Source organism: Cyphomyrmex costatus, unplaced genomic scaffold, assembly GCF_001594065.2.
Source record: "Cyphomyrmex costatus isolate MS0001 unplaced genomic scaffold, Ccosl1.0 scaffold147, whole genome shotgun sequence".
Taxonomy (NCBI): Eukaryota; Metazoa; Arthropoda; class Insecta; order Hymenoptera; family Formicidae; genus Cyphomyrmex; species Cyphomyrmex costatus.
The window spans coordinates 413,551-440,501 of NW_017275468.1; the positions used below are offsets into that span (position 1 = coordinate 413,551).

The 26,951-nt window shown below is 30.7% G+C and overlaps 1 protein-coding gene across 1 annotated transcript in view; it reads left to right on the plus strand.

The window, feature by feature from the left end:
* Nucleotides 1–26,951, plus strand: part of LOC108783304 (uncharacterized) — a 55,348-nt gene that overhangs the window by 26,282 nt on the left and 2,115 nt on the right. Inside the window, exons 2-5 of the mRNA XM_018551846.1 lie at nt 21,004–21,205; nt 22,494–22,746; nt 25,263–25,517; nt 25,910–26,002. Of these exons, the coding sequence (XP_018407348.1) occupies nt 21,018–21,205; nt 22,494–22,746; nt 25,263–25,517; nt 25,910–26,002 (789 nt within the window). The 5' untranslated portion in view covers nt 21,004–21,017. The remainder of the gene's footprint in view (nt 1–21,003; nt 21,206–22,493; nt 22,747–25,262; nt 25,518–25,909; nt 26,003–26,951) is intronic.

The window sequence follows — 26,951 nt, forward strand, 5'->3', positions numbered from 1 at the left end:
TAGCCTCAGAATTTCATGATTTTATTCCAGACGCGCTCATCAGGGCGATAATATTTCGCGTGATATCCTTGGTAAATCAGTGGACTCTTCTTTTCTGTGAAATATCGAACTGCGCAGGTTATAATAATCACTTCTCGTATTACTGAAATACTTTTATTTCATTCTCCACTATATGTCTGTTAATAATTAATGCATGTAAGTGCAGAAGAAGCACATAACATTTGATATCCTATTGATTGGCATATTGTCATTTTCTCTAAAATGCGTAGTTTTCTTATGACTCTCTCCTATTTCCTTTTATTTTTTGAAAATTATAAATTTAGATAAAACGCGCAATTTGAAAAACTGCTCCTCATTTATTACATAAAAGAAATTTTTCATATATAAATATTTATTAAATAAAACAATTTACATCCGTATTATTTTTTTTCTTTGAATAACTTTGAATTTATATTTGTATATCAAAAAAAGGTAAAAATACATATTAATCGTGTTAACAAAAACATATATAAAGGTAAAAATACATATTAATCGTATTAACAAAAACATATATGTTTCGGCACGATACCATTTATTATCGGTTTTAAACGATTTGTCACATCTTTCTACTCGTAAAAGGGGTGACAAGCATGCCAGACAAAAATTGTTATCTAGTTTAACAAGAGAGACGTATATCGATGATCGGGAAATGTAACATCCAGCATAGGAATACATCCTTAAAAATGATCCTACACGATAATACTGACAGTATACATTAATATTTTTAGTATTTTTTTCTAACTTACACGATCAGTATTATCGATAATATACATATTTTACTTTAATTTTACGTATTATATATTGCCTATTGCACTGTAACATACTGTGACATAAGTCGTGATAAAAATGATACTAATGTTTGAAAATCAACATCCAGACACTCTCAATACTCTACGTCAATCCAAGAATATTAACCACATACGATCAGTAATATTGACAGTATTTGTTAATACTGACAGTATTATTGATAGTGTGGTGTCACCTTAAGAGCGATAACGGATGGCAAAGATAACGCATCGTAAAGGAACGGCAGATCGAAGAAGAGCGCTTTGCGTCATCGAATCTCCTTCAGCAGGCCAATTAGGTGCAAAAGTGCTCAGTTGAGAGTAAAAGCGGGTCCAAAGAAAAGGGAGTCACTGCAAGGGTCGGAAAAATCTCCAACCGAAAAGAAGAGAACGAAAGAACTGTGGGAAATGGCCGGCGGTAAGTGGAAGTAGAAAGAATTAAGCATTTACTGCAGTGCACATTGCATTGGATCTTATAGCTATTGAGGGAAATAGATGACACAAATCTTTGCATATTAATGATGGTCCAGCGGTTTGTACGCTTGAGAAAATTAAACTTCTATTTTACTTCTCGTGTCAAAGAGCAACTCACGCGAGCAACAACGCTTTGTGGTAAAGTAATCGATATGCATAATCTAGCGCTTCATCGTTCCCCACATTACATGATTAAATATTCTGCTTTACTCGTTCTAGAGTTATCCTATTAGTCCTCATCGTAGTGTGCAAATTTCTAATTTCCCTGCGGCGCTGAATTATACCGACGTTATGTTGATCTGGTTTAACCCGTCTATTTTCACTAAAACATACTTACACCTTTAGATTAATACTATAGGTATATTAATACTATAGCATAGTAAATTATTACTATAGCATATTACATTTGTATTAATATTGGAATCGCTATAAATGCAGCATCATTTGTAGACAACATGGACGTAAAAATGGAAAGGGACTGATCTATCAATAGAAAATTTCGACGCGACTGAAAGACGTCGCTCAAGCAATAAGTTAAGCTGTTTTCTTAGCCATTTTGATTTTGATTAAACTCTTCTTAACATACATAGTAACGGCACGAGCAAAAAAGTAAAGGAACTCGTAATCGAATGTCATTTCCATTTATACGACATCGTAGGAGATTTCTATCGTGAGATGATCACGACTCATTTTCTACGCTACGATATTGTATTTAGCGAAGACATGTAACACAAAGCGAAATCACAAGATTGCATAAACACATTCTGTAGAATGTAGTCTTTGAATATATCAGTTAATAATTTATCATTCAAAATTAATAATAAATCGGGCACAAACTTCTGATCTAATAATCAGCGATAAATAATTATATAACAGCGATATAAATGATGAGTATGTGTTATTTCTTCATTTATACTTGTACGGTATATTCAAAATAAAATCACGATAGCAGATGATAACGCAACGGAAAATTTCTTGCAACATGATAGAGAGAACATAATAATACCTTGACAACACACGTCTTATATTTTCCACTCTCAAAGGCGATGAAAGGAACTTGCGACAAATCAGAGAAATATTCAAGTGCGTGAAAATTCAATGAAAAATGAAAATCCCCATGTATGCTCCGTTACTTTATCACGGAAAGCATCTGTGAAAATTGTATTTTCCATGCCGGTAAAAGCTGGAGAGTATCGTGTGGAATATGAACCACTCCTCTTGCGATACCTCACTTTTCTCGGGAATATATAATTTCGCTTCGACATACACGTACACCGTGAAAGAGAACAAGAGAGAACCAGAGAGTCAGAAAAAAAATATATTATTTCGCAAATGGAACTTTTATCGGAGAGCTCAAACACTGTTGTGTTTTTATAACTGAAATTCGTCGAATCTCTGGATGATCTGTGAAAATTCGAAAGTATGCATTGAACAAAATTGTCGGTTATTGTCTGTAAATTTCAACTTCTCCATTGGTGGAAACTGCAGGTAAAGTCATTACATTCTAAATTATATTAATAAAAACAAAATTAGGAACCTTTAAGAGCCGACACAAAATGTGTAAGTAATTTATTCAATAGTCAAAAACAAAGTATTTCACCCTAGATTTGGGCCCTGTTCAATTTTCTTTATAAATATATATGTGTATATATAAATATATATACTTATATATATAATTATGAATGGAAATGACTGAATCAGTGTATCGTTTCTTTTAAAATAACTTTAAAAATATTTTGTTCTACATTATCATAATTCATATTTATAAAAATGCTTTAACTTTAAGAAAAATATGGTCATATTTTTATTATTTAAAATTTAAATACAAAATTTTTTCCAAATACATATACTTGCATAAAAGAATAAAATGAACGTTTTTACTTTCTTCACCTTTTCCTTACAATTTTCAGTTTAAACAGGTCACATAAATGCATTATGATCATAACTATAAAATCCTTTCATCTTTTCTTCGCGAGATAATTTGACCGTAATGTACGAGCACTGTCGTAAAATATTTTCCTACAATTAAAATTGGATAAGTTACAGCGCGTAACTGTACCGTGTAACTACACGTGACGTTTATTTAAAATTGTGGTATTTCAAATGGGATAAAAACGACGTTTTGAATATGTAATGAAATTTATGAATTAATCGCGATATAACGCTCTAGAAAGCCGTGAAACCGCTCGCCTTCACTTCATCAACTCCTGCGTTTCCTTCTATTTTCCGCCACTCTTGACGGCGAAAACGGAAGTGGTGTCGCTTTGATCTTAAAATTGCTTTACAGAAGTGTAATTCAATTAAAATTTAGGACATGAGGAAAAAGTCGTGTAAGAAATCGATATTCGCAATTACTTACTTTTGTCGTTTGTGCTGAAGTTTTTTTAATTTATTTCCCTACAATCTTATTAGATACTTAGGAAGGTTCTTAATTTACAAACACTATTAAGAATTTTATAATATGGAGAATATTAACTAAGAATTTTGATTTCTTTATTTTCTCAAATATCGAATATGGATTAAATGGAAAAGAAAAAGTGCAGAAAAAATCATTTTATGAGAAATTTTATAATGTTTGTAAAAATTGAAGAAAAAAAGGATCAGATAAAAGCTAAGACAATTTCGTTTATACGTTCTAATAGTCCTTAATTTATCTTTTTAATGTGTTTTCGCACATTTGCAAATTGGGTTACACTGGTTACGTCGTTAAAGCTCTCAATCGCCTAACAAAGCCATCCCATTTTTCTCTGTAGTGGGAGACCCGTTTAACCCGCTACATGAACGTATCGTGTTAACAGGCCGAGAGAATTCATTACTGCGGCAAAAATAATTATCGTCACCATTTTTCTTCATCTTTACAACCAATATCATATATGTCGGTAACCGTCGAGGAAAAAAAACTCCACAAAATTTCTGAAGAAAAATAGCTTGTTTACTTAGTAGGTTCAGTAAATCGTGAGATCTAAAGCTCGAGGGGATTCTGCCTATAAAGAATGGCCATTGTGGTAACCTAATTGTGTGGTTTTTAGATAAAAATATATTTCTTAGATAAAAATAATTCTAGCCTGTAGATTAGACTGTTGAGTCTAAAAAGTTTTGTAAATTGTTAAATATAAAATTGTCTTAAACCTTTTACGACATTTTACCTGAACTAATTATTTAAACATGTAAATTACCTGTATTTACAGTATCTAAATTGATGTGAAATATAGTAATGCGTTTGCTATTAATATCCATATTCGGTACATATCATGGATTTATAAAGAAATACCATATTTTGCTTTAAAAGTTGTGTAATATTTTTTGACAGAAGCAATAGTATAAATATCTCGTTTATTATATTTTTAACGTTGTGCCCAATGTCGTACATATTCCGTGACATATTTTCTTTAGAGCACTTTACAATTTTTCGTTCAACGCAAAATAAAATAAATCACGCTGACATTTTCTTTACGACGGAAATTTATTCGTGCCCGCGTGTGAGAACTAAGGAAATTCTCATGGCAATCCGCAAAAGGGAACGGACTTACAGACCGTAGGGAGGCACACCAGTGCGGATTATCGTCTCTGCATTAGCCATTCTGTCCGCCCCATTCTCAGTGGGACATTAGATCCGTTCTAAACGCTGAACTTCAACATAGACCAAGATTACGCGAGGAAGAAGCAAATCAGGAGACGCGGTAGCGTCATGTTCAAAAACTGCGAGACGCTACAAGTCTCTTATCCCGAGCCATCAAAGTCCATTTTTGGGAGGTGCATAACTATTAAAATATAAAAAATTTTGAATCAAACGTTATATGTCCTGAAAGGCGGCATCACCACGAGTAATTTGAGACAAAAAAATTTTAAATCGGTCAAGCCGTTCTGGAGATATAAGCGGTCGAAAAGTGGTGATTTTAATGAAAAATTAAGAAACATCTCCTTCTTCTTCTTCTTCTCTGTCCACATTCAAAATTTTTCAAACCGCCATTTAAACTTTCCAACATCCTCTCTCACTTTCACTCGCACCTCCACCATCTTCGGGCTACAGGACCTCCGCCACTCGCCCCTCCCCTCCCGCCACCACCCACTCCCGCCATCCCTCTCTTTCGCCGTAATTCACACTTTCTCATTATTACAACTTTCTGACATCCTCTCTCACCTTCCACTCGCACCTCTACCATCTTTAACCCACCGGACCTCCTCCACTCGCCACTCCCCCTCCCCCTACCTCCCACCTCCACCACCACTCTGTTTCGCCGTATTTCACTATCTTTCGTTGTTACAACTTTTTAACATCCTCTCTCACCTTTCACTCGCGCCTCTACCATCTTCGGCCCACCGGACCTCCTCCACTCGCCCCTTCCCCTCCCCCTCCTCCCACCCTCACCACCCTTCTTTTGCGCCGTATTTCGTTACAACTTTTTAACATACATATTAAATAAAACTATTATTTTAAATACTACCGACTGCTGACCGATATACCGTATATTTAAAACTATCGCAGTACTATCACGAGTCAAATTGTAATAATATATTATCACGAAAAGTAACTGATTATTAATTATTAAAGTTGCCAGTGAACATACGTAAAGTGTACGTAACTTTTGGCCGATTTTCGAATCGCCGCCGATTTCCGCTATACACCTCACTTCATATTAAATACATGTATACATATTTAAAATATATATTTTAAATAATAAAATTATTTTAAGTACTTCCGACTGTTGACTAGTATAAGAAACATAAAATAAGCTTTGAAAACTTATTTAAAATAAAAATTATCAGTTTTATTAAAACATCTGTTTTAAATAACTTAATTTTTTAAAAATGAAAGTGGTAAAGAACGTTTAATTCTTTACAGATATACTATTAGAATATATACGTCTATAATATATCAGAAATTTAAACCTTTAAAACTTTAAACGATTATCTAATAATAATATATTAACCACGAAAAGTAATTGATATATTATTAATTTTAGCATATCATTAAAATGAAAAGGTCAAGCCATGTTCAAAAATAGATCCTCACAAATTAAAGAACCCAAAAAATTTAAACCTTTGAAAGCTAATCGCAAAAATTTGAACGTTTCTTAATTAAAACGATTACCTATACTTATCCTATTGTTCTCTCTCTTCCTCTCGTTCCGTTTCCTTTTCGCACGCGATTTAATTAAACAGATATTTTTGAATTTTAAGATATGACTAAGCAATCAATTATTTTTCAGTGTAACTGCTATCGAGCATACCGTACAATATATCGTAAGAATGCACTCTAACCATTTTTGTACCCTTTTTTTTTGTCTATGGGGACGACGCCAATAATAACAATAGAGTTTATCTTTACAACTACGATAAAATCGTCCCTTCGGAAAAGCTGAAACTTGTCGAAACATGTTAAACATGTTATATTTTGTCTTTGCTAGATCTTAGACTAAAAAGAAGTGAAACTTTAGAATTTAAAATTTCTTAAGTTTATGAGGATATATAATTTTTTTTTTAAGCATTCCTAAAGTAAAGTTAGAAAAAATGTACTCTGGTTGAAGAGAAGGGTTACAGTATGAATTTCGGTCCAGAAGCATACAGTCTAGAAGCGATCTTTCTTAAAGTCGTATTGCATAGGCGTGTGTAAAGTTAGCACTCCAACATTGTAATAAATAATGCAATATCAAGCAGACATAGTTGATAATGTAAGTGATGATGAAGATCTCATGGATATAGTTAATAATAATGTACGTGATGAAAATTTCATGGGTATCGTCAACGAAGCATTTGAAGACGTAAATTTCGAGGCGATATTGGACGAAGACGATGAGGACGTGTCAGCATTATTTGAAGACAGTGATTATAATAGTGATCAGAGTGAGGAGAATGAGGAGAGTGAAGATACTAAGAGCAAAGTAATGTGTCCTGCAGAAATAATGGCACTAAACGAGGAAACAAAACAGTGCGCGATATATTTTTATTATAGAACTGGCGACGGTACGTCAATACTGTGCACATCATGTATGATGAGAATAGTGGATTTTGATCATAAGTATATCATACGTGAACATGTGATCAAATCACACGAGGCCATAGATGGCAAATACTGCTCGGACTGTAGAAGTCCACGTTTTCTAATATTTACAACGATGTGTCCAATTTGTACGAATTAAAAAAAAAAGAGCTTGAATTGGACACCGTCACCATCAACGTTATCAAAATTTAATTCAAACGGTATGTATATATGTTTGTTTACAAATGCGTTTATGATAGTGTTAATCAGGAAACGCGGTAGTGTCTCCGGCCATGTTCAAAAACTGAGAGACGCTACAAGTCTCTTATCCCGAGCCACCAAAGTCCATTTTTGGGAGGTACATAACTACTAAAATATAAAAAATTTTGAATCGAACGTCATATGTCCTGAAAGGCGGCATCGCCACGAGTAATTCGAGTCTGGTACGACGAATACTTAAAAAGAAAAATTTTGAAAAATTATCATATATAACAATACAAAATTAAGAAGGGCAAAGAGCCAAATAAATCTATCAAAAAATATTAAATATATAAAATTTAATAAAACGCTTTAATAATTACAAAAAGACAGACGTTTTGACACTGATCGGGTCATTATCAATGTTACAATTAATAAAGTTAACATAAAAAATGAATGCATTCTTCTTCCATTAAAAATTGATCCTTCAATATTAATCTTCATATAAATCGGTATAGAATGAATCATATGTTGAAATAAGTATAAATTGATCCTTATCAAAAATACAAAGGAAGCAACAAGTCCATAATTAAAATTCATCGAAGTCAATTAATATAAAATATATTTGCAAACTGATGTAAGTCATTTTGCGGTATCTTATCACTATGATGTCAAAAAAGGTAATGTCGGACAAGCTTCGACATTACTTCTAAGTGAACAACCAGAAACTCATCAGTCTTTTGAGAGCAGGCCGCCATGTTCTTTTTCCGTGTCATTAACAGATTGGTACTCTGGAATTACAAGCAATTATTTTTCATTGCACGGGCTAGTATAAATTAAAAATTTCAAATCAAATCTCAATAACCGACTTTTATATTTTGTATAAAACACTAAGAATAACAAATTGCAGAAATTTTTTAGAAAACTGTAATATGCAAATTGTAATCTGTTTTACTTATATGTATGTATGTTCATTTTGAATTTGCACCTTGAATGATCTATTAGTTACTTTTCGTGGTACATATTGAACATAGAAAATATACTTTATGTATGTTAATTAGTTATTTTATAGAAAACTGTAATATACAGATTGTAATCTGTTTTACTTACATGTAGGTATGTTCATTTTGAATTTGCACCTTGAGTATACTATTATACCAGGGAATGGAAGTAACTCGTTACTTGTAACGAAGTTACAGTTACAAGTTACTTTTTTGGTAACTTTACTGGTAACTGCGTTACTTTCTTTTTTTGGTAACTGTAACTGTAACGAGTTATATTTTTTGGGTAACGGTAACGAAATTTACAGTTACTTTTGTCGTTACTTTGCACACGATTAAACACGGTTCGATTGGATACATGCTATCTATAGCGCTTATCAATAAGACTTGAAAGCCCTTAGACATTCGGCCGTTATGATTCAGTAATTATTTTACACTTCTATCTTCTATGTAATACATAGGACATACAAATATTTCAGTTTGCTGCATATTTTACAGGTTTTAGAATTACAAAATTGTGTTTAAAAAAAATTAAAAAATAAATTAAATAATAGTAAAATGAGAAGGGCTATGAACCCAAAAAGCGAAACAGTTTAAAAGACGATGACAATAAGTGTCGAAACGTCGTTTGTTTTTATCTTGTTTTATCTATGTATTGTTCTAATATATATTTATACATTTAATTACATTGTCATCGTCGTTCTTATCGGAAATAAACTGTTTCATTTTTGGCTCGTAACTCTTCTCATTTTACTTTTATTTAATTTATTATTTGAGCCATTCTACATTTTTTTTTTTTTTTTTTTAATAAAACTATATATTTGTCAGTATTATATAAAAAAAAAAAATGCAAAAGTACATTTTTAAATTGATTTTAAAAAAGTAACGGAAAAGTAACGAAAAGTTATTTTTCAAGTAACGGTAACTGTAACGAGTTACTTTTAAAAAGCGATAACTGTAACTGTAACTAGTTACATTTTTTACTCGGTAACGAGTAACTGTAACTAGTTACTTTTAAAAAGTAACTTTCCATTCCCTGTATTATACTATAGTATGCACTTTGTAATTCGTGTAGTTGATGTCAATTAGATCATTAGTACACTTTTTGATCTAACGCGATCACTCTATAAATAAGAATATTTTGTGAATATACTTTTAATAAAAAAAATTATTTAATTACATTGTAACACTTGCACTTAACAGTATCAGACAAATTGTAAAGATGCTCTTGTTTTTCACACGTTTTACTACACAATTCACATATAAATAATCAATTCTTGTTGTGGAAGAATCAATTCTTCGAAACAATTGTACCACATTGTTATATAAAAAGTTCTTATATATTATGAGAGAGAGAGAGAGAGAGAGAGAGAGAGAGAGAGAGAGAGAGAGAGAGAGAGAGAGAGAAGACTTTTTATATAATTGTCTTTACTGCTCGATTTAGACCGTCGTTTCTTTATACTTTGAATTGCAAAAAACGAGTAAAATTTAGTTAATTATTTAATTATTACGTAGGTTGTGTGTGTGTGTGTGTGTGTGTGTGTGTGTGTGTGTGTGTGTGTGTGTGTGTGTGTGTGTGTGTGTGTGTGTGTGTGTGTGTGTGTGTGTGCTCTGAAAATATCCTTAAAATAGCATTAGATGTTGTGTTACATTAAAACTATTGATATACTAACTTTATTTTGTCTTTTAATGACACTTTTGCCTTTAACGCATCAACAAACATTCATTCGTTCACCATCAGATATATTCAAAGTCGACAATTTCGAAAAAAAAAAAAAAAAAAAAAAAATTTAACACAAGAACATTTCCGTACGATTTTCGATTTTGCAGAAACTTTTGAAGGAACCTTGGTATAATAGCTTCTATGTATCAAATACATTGATGAACATTAATTCTGTTTTCAACCTTTTATACCATACTAGAATAAAACAATAAAAAGAAGAAAAAAATTAATTATTAAATGTAACTGTTTCCAGCTTAAATAATAGAATGCAAAATATTAGAGGGTTATTTTACTTTGTTATCATAAATGTTGAAAAAAGTGATATTTTTAAATAAATTTGTTATAAAAATGTCATTTAGTTCCATAATGTATAAGGTAATTTTATTAGCATCATATTGCATCTGCTTTCTTAACTACATTCGTGGGATCTAATAATTTAGATTAATTCACAAGGACTCCTATTTGCCTTTTTTCGCTTAATTTCATTTCCTAATAATTTATAGAAATCTTTAAGATGCACTAATACAATATGTGTTCTCATTAATCCTTATATTTGCATTTTATATCATATAGAGGAAAAAGAAAATAATTTCTCTTAAGGAAAACCTGTTGAAAACTAGATATACTAAACGTTAGAATAACTTGCATGATTTTGTTCAATTTATCAAGAAATGTTTAATATTTGCTGAAACATTTTTTCTTCTTCAAATATGCATGGAGGGAATATCCGATACAATACACAATTATTATGCTTGCTCCCTTATTTGTACAACTTTTGACAAACCTAAACGTTTTCTTAACAAAAGTTTAAAAAATAATTTTATCTGCATTTATTTAGTAATCTTAGTATTAATAGCAAACGTTTTATCATTATTATCTTTAATTTATAAGATATGTATGTAATGAGTACATAAATTATATAAAACTTTTTAAAAACAATCTTCGAAAATTTATAAAGATAATCTATCTTTTTCTAAGAAAACATTTTATGTTTGAATAAATCTTTATATAAATGTAATAATTAACAATATATTATCATTAAAACAAAAATTTAAATTTATCAATAAATCTATATCTAAAAAAAATTGCATGCAGTTTTAAAGCATAGTGTGTTTCCACAAGAGAGATACGAAAGAGGAGAGATTTCAAAACAAAGAATGGATTTTACAATAGATTTGAATCGTGTCGTTTAAATTCTCATTTAAAACACAGAAAAGGTAATAAATAATCATGGTCACAGTCTGTATCGGCAAAATCTTTATCGCAAAATCTGATAATAAACTGGCTGTATTTTTCTCACAATGCATGTACAGTTAATGAGATTCGGTAGACGGGATCTGTTTATGGTAAATAAGAAGGTTATGACAGTATTTATCGGGCTATGTGCATTCACAAATACACGCGTCAATATGTTAACGAACACTTCGTACGTTCCATTTGCATCGTCAACGCATAGAAATGCTTACAGGGTAACCACGGTGTGTGATTGTCTCACAGAGAACGTCATCTTTGAAACAGCTGTGAGTTCTCTGCAAATATTTGATGCCACAAAGCAAAATGTTCACACGGCATGAAATTGTAAATTCGCACTCGAGGATATTCGCTAAGTTGATCTTGCCGTTAGCTGTGTAAAAAATTTTTTATAGTACGCGACTTTTATTAAAAGATTTAGAGTCAAAAGTACGACTGAATAAAGAGATTTTTCATGTTTATTATTAAAAACGCTGATTTTGTAGTTTAATGAATCTTTAAGATATTATAATGATAATAACGGGATATTCTCCAGTTTTATTTTAATTAATAAAAACCGTTCGAAAAAGTTCTTTTTTGAAAAATATATAAAAGAATTTAATTTAAGATATTGTAAAAATATAGAACAATATATCAGAAAATGTTTTAATATTTAAAATGTAATTGCTTTCATATGTACGTAGAAATATATTTACTGATTAAAATAAAAAAGACGGCATGTCGTATTCTTTTTTATTAATTATAAAGTATACTAGAAATTTGCTTAATTGTTTTAATATCTTACTAAAAGAGTGATATACATTTCGTAATTTATTACTTGAATTCTCTTTAGCCATTTTTTTTTAAATGTGATACTTTAATTTACGTCTTTTGACTGGAGCTCGAGATATATTATGCAATAATTTCATGTATCAAACTTCTACAAGCGTAAAAAATGGGAATTCGCTACAACAAAAAAGTCACGTTAAGTTTGAGAGAAGGAGATAATAGCGCATGCATTGTTGTCCTTGGGTCCCGAAAAGGATATGAAACTTTCACATCCTTTACAAAATAGTTCTCAAGTTGCTAGTAGTGGCCGTCCTTTAAATTTCAAATAAAGCCGAGTTGGCGTGAATACCATCATCCGAATAGGTGGACAATGAATTTCTATCATGGGTCAGCTTTACCGTACCGAGAGAAGTCTACCTGTCGTTGGCAGCAAGAGTGTTCCTACAGAATTACCTCGCCCAAAGTCGCCGTAATAATATTTTGAATTCCGTTTGGATAAAATATTCATTTCTCAAAAGTCGAAGTTAGTCTGTGAATTTTACGAGTGGGAAAGACTGGCGAGGAATCGAAGAAGGAAAAGAGAGACCGAATTATTTATAACAGCGCGAGGAATATTTTGTAAGAAAAATATTCAAAATTGACGGAAAATATAGATTAGTTCATGTTTCAATAAAATATCCATGGAGATGAAGATTGTTGGAGTGAAGACTTATGTTAGTTGAACTTTAGTATCGAGATTCCCAAGTTGATGTATTTGAATAATGCATCTGATAAGAAGAATATTTTTATTTAAAGCTTTGATCGAGAATTTCGAATTTTAAAAATCCTTATATAAGCAATATAAAACCGCTATTTTAAAGTACATTATACATATTCAAATTTATAAAAATAAGAAGAATTAAAACCTATGTATATGTAAGTCAAATAAATTTTGTTGAATTAGAATTAAATGTTTACAAAACAAGAATCGAATTCTAATTTTTATATATTCTTTATAAATCCTATACTGGCTCGAATAAGCTTTATTTATTACAGATTTGAATAATTTATAGGAGTCTGTAACAAATAGAATTTAATATTTAATTATTATTAAGTGAAACTTAATTAATAACTTTCTTATAATAAGTAATCATTGAACAACCATCCAACTCAAACTCGGTTGCGTATTCATGCATGAATAATTCTGCACAATAGTAGAAATATTAAACTCCTCTAGTTATGGCTATATATTGTAACAACTATTGCGGTATCTACAGATAGTCACAGCGATGGTTTATACGACGGTAATCGAGAAGTTGTAAAGGCGAGAATTTTCGCGTTGAGATTTTTCGCAAGCCGCAGTCACTGTCTCAGAAAATAGGTTCTTAAACAAAAGTCGATACACGCGAGCGCTATATCTACGAAATTCCATTACTTCACGATTTCCACTGGAAAAATGTAGCAAAAGTGTAATATCTCGGTGTGATAACAGTCAGCCATTTTTGGGTGCTGTACAAGAGAACTTTATCGATTTTTTTCTCTTTTTTATAAATTCTTTTTTATTTATTTATTTTTCAACTTCAAATCAAATTAATTTTTTACTAATTTAAGAAGCCATCGTGTGGCAATCATTGAAAATATCATTCGAGTAACAAATTAAATTTCACGTAGTTACTATTAATCAAATTACTCTGTTAAATCAACGTAAATTTGTATAATAATTGTATGTTGTATGCGTTATTAAGATTATAATTTGATTATAAGCAGTAATCTGACTCTATACTGTAACATAGTACATCCCATAGATTCTGTCTGCCGACGGTCCTGTCAGTACACCAAACATTTGATTATGATTTGTGAGTTCGAGGTTTCGAGGCTAATAAGTAGTTCAGAGACGCAGCGTCGGTCAGTAGTTCTGCCCGATGATAAAGCGGACGCCAGTTCTGACTTAAGTCGACAATCGATGATTGATTAGCTTGTATCACTACTCGATAAAAAACGAATAAAACACGATTTATGAAAATAAATGACAATCAATGGACTCTTTTGTTACGAAAATATCATATGCATAATTTAAACGGATATTTTGACTTCTCAAAAGAAAAAAATAACTCTTTATTTATGATTTTGTTCAGAAACAATCAATTGTTTAAACCCATCTCGCAAATGTATTATTATTTTTTAAAAATATATGAATAAGATTTTTATTGGGATTTTAAATGTGCTACGCGTTCAGAATAATATCCGAAAAGATAAATGAGGTGCAAGATGAATCATATCATATATTTTCTTTACAATGCTGTATCAAGACAAAATTGATTTTTGATAAGATCGATCAATGACTTAAACAAACTGTTCGGAATGCGCAATTTCGCACTGAATAAAAATTTTTTTTACATCATGTTGTATACCAACGAATATTTTTCTATTAGATTATCTATATTTAAGTTATATATATGTATAATAATAATAAAAATTTAAGGAATTTTTGTTTGTTTTGAAGTAATATCCATAAATTTTCTGAAACAATATCCTATGCTTTCTTTTACAATATGACTTTAATTTTATTTAATCTGTTTGCTTAGCATATAATCATAAAGTATCTTATCTATTTTATTGTATTCCATCAAGCTTATATAATCTATCGAAAAAGACATTTAAAAAAAAGGTGTCAAGTATATTTCGCCAAAAAAAACCAAAGATAATGCCATAAAAAAGAATATTCAAAATAATATTTCAAGAGTCTATATTTAAAAAAAGTCTCACAAAACACAATTATTCGAACAACATTTGAGAGCGTTACTTTGAACAAAAATTCTTTCTATATATTTTATATATATTTAAAAATTATATATTATATAATTCCGAATCAGAAATATGAAAAGTAAGGTAATTATTGTTGAGAATATGTGACCAAGGATAAGAGACAGACGAGGTTCTACAATACGTTTATTTAAAAAAAGGAAAATGAGATATTATATACATAAAAATAGTTCTTTTACATTTTACTTTTTAAAAGAGTACGCGATTGAACATATAAATAATAGCTTTATCTACAATATAGACTTGTTTAAGAGAAATCTTCATTTCTAGTATTGCTAATTGTAAGTTCTAAATGTGTTAATGCTGTCTAAATAATATTTAAACTGTCAAAAACTATTACAATCTATTAAAATATTTATTTGTTCTCATTTTAAGTAGAACATTTGCTAAATAAATATTATTAAAATAAATTAAAAATAAATTGTTCTGCGGTAAATTACTAGATGCAAAGTATAGCTTTACGAATTATTTGGGTTATTAGTGAGTAAACTACAATAAACTGGAATTTTTAAAGATGGAAAAATTGAAGACGAGAGAAAACAACGGAGAAACCAAAAGAAAAAAGGAGACAGGAGACAGGAGTTGAAGTCTCGTCAAGAATTTATTCAGGTCTGCCTAATTGGATTGTTTTAAATCCTATTACAATCGTTTTTGTTGGACTCTACGTATTCTACTTTATCTTAATAAATGAGTACAAATTACCGATATCCTATTTTACACATATAGATCCATCGAGTCTTTGTAATGAATGATATAACAAATAAGACGTAATTATACATATAAAGTTAAAAAATAATCCACTTATCTACAGTGCCATATTAGAGGCTAACCATAGCCTATTGCTTAAGAGCGACAAGTTTAGGCAAGCAGCATCTTTTTTAAAAGGAGTTCTAAAGATAACAAACTTTTTTTGGTCAGATGTAAACGTGCAATGAAGTTAAGGTTTCTCAATCCCTATAAATGACCTTTTTTGTTCTTTACGCTAAATTAGTTATTGGACAGTTGAATGAGGGCGGTAAGATTTTCACTGCCTAGGGGCAAAAACTTTAACCGGCCCTGCTTGTTCAACTGTATATATAGTATATATGTATGTATATATATATATATATCACGTAATCTAGTAATATAAACAATAAATTTAATCTTAATTTAAAATCTTTGCATTAATTATTAAAAAAGTAAGATAACGTAATGTCTTATATTATCAAAAGATATTTTGAGAGATCATTGCGAGGGAAATTTGCATATGCAAATAACCGCGAAATTATGAGCAATTAAACTTTTACTTCAGTATCTCATTTTGTATAGATATTTATTCAGCAGTCTGAAACCTTTACAATTTTCAAATCTACATAATTAATTAGACATTGTTATGCATCGACGCATTAAACAAAATTAAATATATATCAATTAATATTATTAGTTCATAGAATTCATTGAATAGTTGAGCTCAACTTTCGGAAATATTATAATCACTATTGTATAACTTTTACATTATTATAACCGCGATAACCCGAATTTTTTAATTTTTCAAAAGAATTAAAATATAATAAATAATTGCCCTTTTTTAAAAAAATATCTTAATAAAATAACCTACAGATTTTTGTATTAGAAATAGATTGAAATGTGAACAAAAAGAAAATTATTTGGTATTTGTGACTATATAATTGCATGGTTAAAAAATGATAGTTGGGAGATCAATTTTATTTTATTATAGAAATAACTATAGTAAAACTCACAAAGACGAAACGAAAAACGCCGCGGAGAAACTTTCCCGCGAGAGATAACTTTGTCCTGGCGATCCTGGCGCCAGCTAAATTACATTTAAGTTTCGAAACGCAAAAAATAATTTCGAACTTTCGAGCATTGTCGTAACTCTAGACTGTTGCCGACGCAGGCTGATCCGCAGTAGAACAAATTACCAGCAGGTTAATTGTGAAGCGGACAAGGGGAGAACACTGAGCTGCTTATGTACCATGGCCCTAAAATTGAATTATATCATCCCCGCGTAAATATGCATGAGATGTCCACCTGGTGTTTCCTGGACGTGGCTCGCTGAAAACTCTCGAACAGATGGAAATTTACGATTCGCGGGACGGTCAACAAGAAAAACGTACCAGAAAACATGCATTGTTCGCCGCAATTTAATCAGGAACATTTCTGTCCTCCAGATTTCCATTGGTGGCGTGTTTTTACGTTGACTTATCATTTTTAATCAACAGCTTTTAGAAAGAAACCTGACCCATCATCGTAGATTTCGAGTTATATCCTAAGATTCTTAAGTAACAAGCTGACATTACTTGTCATCGCTATTTAATGTCAAAATTATGACAAATAAGCTTATTACTAAGGAGAAGTCGTGAACTTATTCTCTCTCTCTCTTCTCTCTTCTTTGCCGTATTGTATAAGATATATCTTCAATATATTATAGTGTAAATTTAATTAATGTAACTAACTAATAAAGTTAAACCGATAGATAGTTTATTTCGCACAAATTGGTCCATTTAAGAATAAAAGTATAGAAGTACTTTAACCTTGTTCGATATTTCAATATACTCGTTTTTTATTTCACTTCTTTTTAATCTACGGAGTATTTAATTTAATTTACAAAGTTACTATAACTGATCGATACGAATTTATAAGTTGACCAAGTATCAATTCAATAATAATATCGATTCACTCACAGCCTAACGATCGTAATACAATAGGTAAAAGAACGGTAGTAGTATACTAATAGTATACCACAAAATTTATCGTTTTTTTTTTTGTTTTCTTTTCCGGATCATTGAAACTTTTTACCGTGATCGATAGTTAAAAGGGAAGACTTACTAAATATTGCCAAGTAATTCCCAGTCATTCTGGAATCAAAATAGCAGTGGCATCGAAAAGATGCTTCCAAGATGTCATGACGAAGCTTTGGCTGGAAACTATAAATTTAAGGCTCTTGAGTGTTCAGACAAGAATTCCGCGTTGATGGTGGCGACTTGAATTAGTCTGTGGCCTATCGAAACCGATATAGCCATAAGCACAAGCCCATGTCCGTGTGCTCTTATGTTCGAAGCGAGAGATAAAAGATATGCATAGGGTCCATTATATTATTCCTTTTCATGTTAATATAATTTTAAATAAAACAATTTATGATTTATATATTCAAATAACATTTTTCCAATATAATGCTAATAATAATTTAAATATTCTATTTTTTCATAATCAATGTTCGAAAAATTTTGCTTGCGAAAAAATTTTGCACCAATAGTCTCCGACAAATTTTGGATCTGTCATTGAAAGATATAAATAGCTCTAAAATTTCAAAAATCGTATGACGCTGAACGAAACTTATAAGCGAATTCATGACGAAGCTCGCGCATCAACAGGCGACAGGGGATTTCTCTTCTCTTCATAGTTTCTAACGCAATTACCCACAGCATGCTGAAATCAAATTAGTTTGTATCGGATGCTGCTTAATTTCGTTAGCTCGACTGTACATCTATAGCTATCACAATTTTCTCAGAGCGAGTCCGAACAATGACCGAGTTTTTACAGACCGAATAAAGTTCAATTTGCTTCTTGTCCCTGTTTCACTTATGCATCTTCCAGTCTCCCTCTCTCTCTCTCTCTCTCTCTCTCTCTCTCTCTCTCTGTCTTTTTCAGTTGACACTTCTTGTACGATAGTAAGTCTCTCGTTGAATACGGGTCACGAGCTGAAAATGTAGGTTGTATATCTATGCGAAAACAATAAATTGTTTCGAGATTAACGTACTCGCGTTTATTTCAGTAAACAAGAACCGAATGATTTAGTATTGCTAGAATGTCGAAACCTTGTGCTGAGATGCCCTTTACATCTGATCTTCCACATAAAAATCTTAGATAATCAAACACACACAAAAATAGATTCCCAATCTATAACCGGTAGAAGAAGTTCTTTCTATATAAGTACGAGATGAACAGGATGGTGGGGCCTAAAGTTCAGTGTTCGATAGACAAGTGAAACAATCTGCCTCGAGATAAATATCTCTCTCCGAGTTAAATACAAAGTTTTGTTGTAGATATTTTGCGTTCGATCTCCTCCACACACATTCATTTTTATAGAAATACTAGAAAACGTTTATAAAAAAGACAAATAGTTGATAAAATTGTTCTACCCACGCTTGTAAGATTGAAAGGTCTTCTCTCTTATAATTCAACTTTAGATATCGTGACATTTCAGATGACAATGAAAAATCGATTGTAAAGGAAGTCGTGGACCCGTGAGTAAAGAAAAACGCGGTAGTTCTGACACATATATTGTTATACGTTTTCAGATACATATGTCTATAAAATTCGGATATACAATATAATAGTTGCTCCAATCTCTCTTCTATTTTCCAACTTCCTTGTTTTACTTTCCGTGCACAACTGAATCCCGACGAAAGAATAAACAAGTGATATCGCGTCCGCCCGGATGAGTATTTCACGCCTTTTCTCCGAGATATCTAGAGATATCGTGCTCGATTGGTTTCGACGAATAAAAATAGTCCGAAAAATTTATGAAGACTGAATTTAAATAGGAATATAACTTCTTCTTAGTGGAACAATTATGTCTCTTTTGACATTTTGCAACTTACTGTTTAAACGATTGACATTTAAAGAAATGGAATTTTTCAAATAAGAATTGTTTTTGTCCAAAGAATAACGGACCACTTAAAATTACAAGACATGAGTTATAAATCTATAAAATTTACCATTTTAATTTTGAAATATTTAATACCAAAAAATTTCCATTAATCTCTATTTGCAATAAGAATATTCAAGGTGGTCAGTACAATTTTATACAATTTATTATATAATAAAATAACTGATGTGTGAGAAAGTTCTGATAATAAAATTTCGAGAAGAAAGAATTCCATCCTTGAGCAGTCCCATTTTATCCCATCACAATGTCATGTTAGAACGATGAGTAATTGAATTAGCAAGAATCATTGGTAAAGATTGTTTCCAAAATTCCATAATTATTAAGACGATAATTGGGCGTTCAATTAGTATTCGGTCTTTGATTACACTCAAATCGCGCAAGATCATCAAGGCCTAACTGGAGTAATTAAATTCCAACGAAAAACGGAAACGTAGCATGAGATTTGATAGAAAAACCTAAAATTCTCTCGCTCTTAATTAACAACGACTTCTAACTAATAATGAGTTTCTGCTTTGTATTTAATATATTCTGTAGGCATTAGAATTACATGGATCATTAAAAGAAATATTATTTAACAAGCGCTTATACCTGCTATTATAATAACGTTCCGTATATTTTATATGACTGTGTGTCAGATATCTATACTAAAAAAAAAAATTGGTTGCTGTAGACATAGACAATAAAAAATGTTATGTCATATTTTACCATATAATTTACTGCAGCAGCCAACTTTCTTTCCGTGTATTCATACAACGTACGACGCTTAATTAGGAAAATGTTGGGAGATCAAAATGAAAGTATTTTATACACACAAATAATGACATTTTTTAAAAAAAATCTTTATATTATCACGGAGGGGGGTAAAAGTCTACATATACATACACACACATAGACACAGATAGATATATACTTTGAACAAAATGTACGAACGAAACATTTAATGCATAAAATCGGAAAGATTTTTTTAATAACAGCAAACGACGCACCAATTTAATGCAATGCATTCTCGGTTTTGATCTTAAATATTATTTGCAGTTATTAAAAAATATTTGTAAAAATTATGTGTAGTTAATTAAAAAATGAAAATATAAAAATTACTGAGAGGAAGGAGAAAAGTGCTCTGCTCTCTCTAAATTGGCACTTATTATTCGTCGAGTTTGAAGATTTGCATATTATAAAATCGGATTACAATACAGTTCGGATAAATTCAGATTTTAGGATCGCAATTTTAATAGCTACATGTACCGAATTGGAACTCGTTTGTTTAACATCGACATAACTATAATAAATGAAATTATTCTCTGATGCAGGTTCAGCAGTAAAAATGATAGGAGCTAATCTGAGATTCGGCATCGGTGCTTTCGGGAATGTCACGGCCAACGCTACTAAGGTGTTCCAGTGTCATCCCGATAGTGCAACCGAGGCTACTGTGATATTTAGCCTTGCTGGATTGGGAATAGGGGCGAATATTATCCTCATGATATTAATACTGATGAAACCACATCTGCGCAGGTATGAAGCGATAACAATACAACAAACAATAGCGCTCCCCATGTTTTGCATGCACTGATCCGGGAATATATGCCTGAGAATTTTCGCGTTACGACGCGACGTTAATTAAACAAAATAAAATTGCTTCCTGCAGACATATTGTGCTGCAAAAATTGCACAACCGTGATTTCTCCGAAATGAATAAAAATATGCAATATAAGAAGCACTATATATTTTAACACGCATAATTACATCTGTCCCATGGTCGTATTCAAATATATTATAAATTTAATACATTCATTTAAAAGAAACATTATACTATTGCGATAAACGAAAACGAATTTGTTTTATTATAACTCCCCATACATATTTTTTTAGTAGAATTTATAGAGTTATAAAGGTATGTTTAATTTTATGTCAAGTAGATTTCAATCCTACGTAAGAATATCTTGACTTGATAAACTTATTTTGGTACGTGAATAGATAACTGTATTGCCGCCCAATAACCATCACAAAAAAATCTCAAGCGTACGCTATATGTTTGTCAAATAAAATATTATCTGACCGATACGCGAAATATAGTACAAACTGCGGTGTGTTCTAAATATGATAATGATTTTTCAAAAAGTATTTAATTGTTATCAATTTAAAATCGGTTTTTCTTAACAAGAATGATATATTCTATAAAATTGGCGATCGTAAGTAATTACAAGTAAAATATGTGTCGTCAAAGATATTCTCATTGAAATGTTTGTAATTATTTTTATTTTTATGTTTTTAAATTTCTATTCTAAGCTTATTAAAAGTATCACTCTTTCTATAAAAAGGTGTCACTGCGCTTGTCTTAGCACTGAGATTCTGTAATCTCGGTCCATCAGAAATCGAAGTCTCGCGTAAAGTACACGGTAGTGTCTCTGCGTTTGCTCTAGCACTTAAACTTTACAGATTGGAATAAATATTTTAAATAAAATTTACGTTTAATTAATAAAGTATTGTCTAATATTAAATATTCACAAAATAAGTGGCGGAGAAAAATAATCATTCGATGTTTATTAGAAAGAAATATGTACATTCCATTTGATATCGTATTTTAGAAATACCTATTCTGTTTGTATTCACATATGAGTCTTTTTCATTGTAAATTAAAACACCTCTGACAATTTTATTACCATTAAATTCAATAATAATTTTCTGTTGGTAGTAAAATTGTTGTAAACGTATCTTGCAGTAATGTAGGATTAAGAAAGTAGAAGTCGGAAGTGAGAAGAATAGTGAATGTATTGATGTATATTTATTTTGAGATTCACAGGTGGTCTGAGGGGCTATTATTTCACCAAGCTATGATAGATTGTACGAGATCCGCTATACTAATACCTCTAGGCTCCAGTTTATTAAATTGTCAACCCGTTAAAACATGTTCCCTGCTAGAAACCGCCTTTTTGTTGCTAGTGACTGTTTCTATAGTCAGTATATTAACCATTGTGCTCAACAACACCCCGGTATTCCCATGGAACGATGTGGAAATAGATATAACCAGTTCAGGACTAGTAGAGTCACGTCAGGTAAGAATTATAATACATCTTGTTAAACTATTTGGTTTACAATTTCATTCTTTGCTCTTTTTACAATGTTTCGATGTAAAATTATAAAAGAACGAATATTAACCTAATCAAAGTAATTCTCTTTACTTTCTATATATTTTCGCCATCTTTCAGGCAACTGTCGGATTTCGCTTCGGTAAAAAAATGGTTGTTGTCAGTCAATAAATTCTATGATAAGAAAAAATTGAAATTACCACGAAATCTTTAGAATCACTTTTTACATGTACTATACGACACAGAATTTTCTCTTAAAGCCGAGCAAATCATTTCTTGAGCTTTCGCAGCATTTTTTTTTTTAGTTGAAATGCGAAAAGGAGGCAGTGCTTCAAATGCTGCTTTTCGAACACGACATAATTTTTAGTTTTACTACTACTTTTTGAGATTAGATTCGCAATACCAACACTTATTTTAGCGCTTAAGGTGACGTTGAAACAACTGTATGGCGAGAAAAAGATTCAAATTTAAATAAGTGCTGTAGTTGATTAAATATAAGGTCCGAGAAATTAAGTGGTAAACCTGATAATATCCGTACTTTCTATTCTTATTCAGTATTTCTATGATTTTTGCAGGTGTGTCGTTAGATAAATAAGTATAGATTCGTGCGTATGTAGCTCTTCATCTCCGAGTCTTAATAACTAACAGTTCCAAATTATCTCTCAGTTCTCAGTACTTAGGTCTTCCAATTTGCAACGTTCAACTCTTGATCGTCTCAATTGTCTCTTAATCCATTGTGGTTTAAACTATTTCTCGTAAATGAGCGAAAATCAAATTTGTCTTCAATTTTAACCAACTGTAATCAGGTCTAATTATTATAAGGTATTATAATAAAAATAAGAACTATACTGTGAATTATATTGTGTCAGTATGTTCAAATGCAAAACTTGCACCATTAAATGAAATTATTCTATTTGAATGGTAAATGTAATGTTTAGAGGTAAAATTACAAATCGCTCTGTATTTTATCTGCGCAAAAGAGGGTTAAAAATGACTACCGATTTTTCACACATAGTAAAATTATATTCTTATTTTTATCAGTGCATTCTCTCTCTCTCTCTCTCTCTCTCTCTCTCTCTCTCTCATAATTATTATATTGATCTTAAAATAATCTTAAAAAAATTTCAAATTATACAAGGTTCATACATGGCAGACTATTATATCAAAAATATTTAAAGTATGGACCATATGACTTTGGCCAACGCAGAATACTGTTGTCCATCTCGCATGCAAAATGAGAGAGAAATTCTCGACTAACCACAGCATTGTGATAGTGAATTCGGCAGTGACTGATTGCGGCAAACCGTCCGCGTCGCAGAATAGAAATATAGAACTGAAAATTGTCCAAGTAAATTGGATTTTGCCAAAGAAAATTAATTGCGCTGTAAAAAGCATTCAGCGCACAGCGCCTGAACTGGGCATAAACGGAGACTTTTTAATATATCTAATCAGTTAACGGTTATAAAAATACGATTTCTTTTCCAATCAATTTCATACCGAATTTTTATATCATAAATTTTAATAAATGCTCAAACACTAACAAAGGATAAGATCGAATGTTTTAATTTGGAATTGTATATTTATGTATGTGTGTGCACACGTGTGTGTGTGTATAAAACTGGTTTAGTTTTTCTCTCTCATAAATTATTAAATCTGTTTTATATATATTTTTCTTTAATTTCTAATTCAATTTTAAGCAAATTTTGTTTTTATTTCAATACATCTATCTACATGACAAATTTAATTAAGAATTTAAAAGTTACGAATTTATCAAACTGTGCACACTTCTAAAATTCAATGCAAATCTTATTGGGAATCTTATATCATTATGGTTAGACCCGAGACACTAATTAGCGCAATTAATTCCTTAACGAGTTCCCTGTGCGTATAATAGCAGTTATAGTTTCAAATTAATTTTACTTGAATAACTTGCATATTTAGTAACATACAACTCGCCTTCATAATTTCTAAAGATGATTCATTAAACATGCGAAATGTGTTTATTATCGTGTATCTCTTACGACAAAATTGTAATTGGCCTTACAATAATCGAAATACATTATTCAACAAAATTAAAGCAACACCTAGCTGTTGACCTCAGAGTATCGATATTTTTGATGAAGTTATTCTATCTCAAAATTTAACTATTTTTGCAAGCTGGAACAAATGATGCTTTAGTTTTGTTGAGTAGTGCATTTAAAATGTCTAATGGTGTATGTTCTATTTTGTTTCACATTTTAAATCTTAAAAAAATTTTTGTATGTGTATAGTTTATTTGTGCAAATTAAATTACTAAATTATTCCGATAATTAAAATCTCTCTCTTTATCAGGTTTCTTTTTTTATAAATCAAAATACAAAATGTAATTAGCCGAAAATATTTGCATGGTACTGTATATATTCCGAAAGACTCAGGATTATCACACGTAAATTAGAAAAAAATCTATTAAGAACTTTATTAAATATTTTTCGTTATTTTTACAGTGCGTATTCTTTGGCATAGCTATGATTTGGTTTGCGAGTGTAACAATCAATCTGGGACCCATGTTTATTAGTGGATCTTTAGCAGCAAATACGGAACATAGTCATAACGCTCCTAGTTGTCCATTAATCCATGGACCTTTTCGCCATTATGTACTTAATGCTCTTTGGATTTCGATAAACATTATTTGCTTAGGACTAACGTTTTTTCACTTGCGAAAATTGTACAAAGATTTCACAACAGCTGATGTCGAAGCGGTAAGCGATATTAATTATATGTACATATGTATAGTTATAAAATTTATACAAATATATACTTTATTAATTTTAGTTTATGCACAAACAAAAATACATATATAAATTTACATTTGATAAATAATTTTTATTTCTATGACTTATAACATATTACAAAAGTAATATATTGTATAAATATTACGATATATATACGTATATAAAATTAAAATGTTACATAATAACGCTTTTATACTTTTATAAGAACAAAGTTTTTTCTATTTAAAGATTCTTTACCATCTATACGTATTTTTTTTTTTTAAACAAAATATTACTCTCAATTTCATTTAATAATTGTATTAAATTGATTTAACTTGATAATCTTTTTTATGTCTACGTGATACCGTTTTTATCCACAGATACGATCTAGTCTTGTTAGAACGCTGCGTAATGTGACAGAAGGACATGCGCTTACTGAAGACAGTGACGCAAGGAACGGTACGATACCACAAGTAAGTTTTAATTACATTACTGATTTTCAACGAAGGAGCATATTTCTATATACAGAGTGTTTAAAAAAGCATTCACATTTATATGATATATATCATACTAAATAAATAAATCTTAGTAAATACATCGGAAACTGAACCGTTTGTAAAATAAACAATTTTGTAAGTATCATAACTGATTTATTATCTTTTACGTATTTTGTATAATTGCATGCGATATGAAGATTATCTCAGTATTTACAAACCGTGTGTGTTCTGAATGTTCTTATTCAATTTCCATACACTACACTTTATAATAAAAGATTTCACCGGGAGTCAGTAAATTGGCATCAACAGACGATTGTAATTGGATGGGAGATTACTTTACTGAATCTATAATTTTCCTAAATAAACTATTAGATGCTGCCCATTTTAATTTTTCTCTTTTCATGTCACATCAAATGCCTATGTAACACGTAGGAATCAAATATTTAGTCATGATACTAATATTATACAAAGTTGTTCATGTATCTCAGAAATGGTTCAGTTTTCGATTTATATTTACTACCAATAAGGCTGTTTTACTCATAGTGTACCCCATTCACCACATAAAGAGATCATACCAAACGCCCTGTATATACAATAAATCTTTACAAAATCCATTCATTTTAATTGATAATTCAAATAACGGTTTTTTGTTTTTCCAAAAACATTTTAAATATCACTAATAATGGTTACGATCAGTTTGCCGCTACGAATACGTCGAAGCATTTTTTGAAAGAGAGATTAGTTAATTAGTAAAATTCTTTCTTCCGATTGTTAAATAATATGTTTTAAAGAATTCGTAGCGGCAACTCGACCAATATTGACGATATCGAAGTTTATGTGTTATATATTCTTTTAAATCATCAAATGTAATAAATATGTATACTAAGATAAAAATAAATGAGAAACTGTGTTGTGGCATTGATGC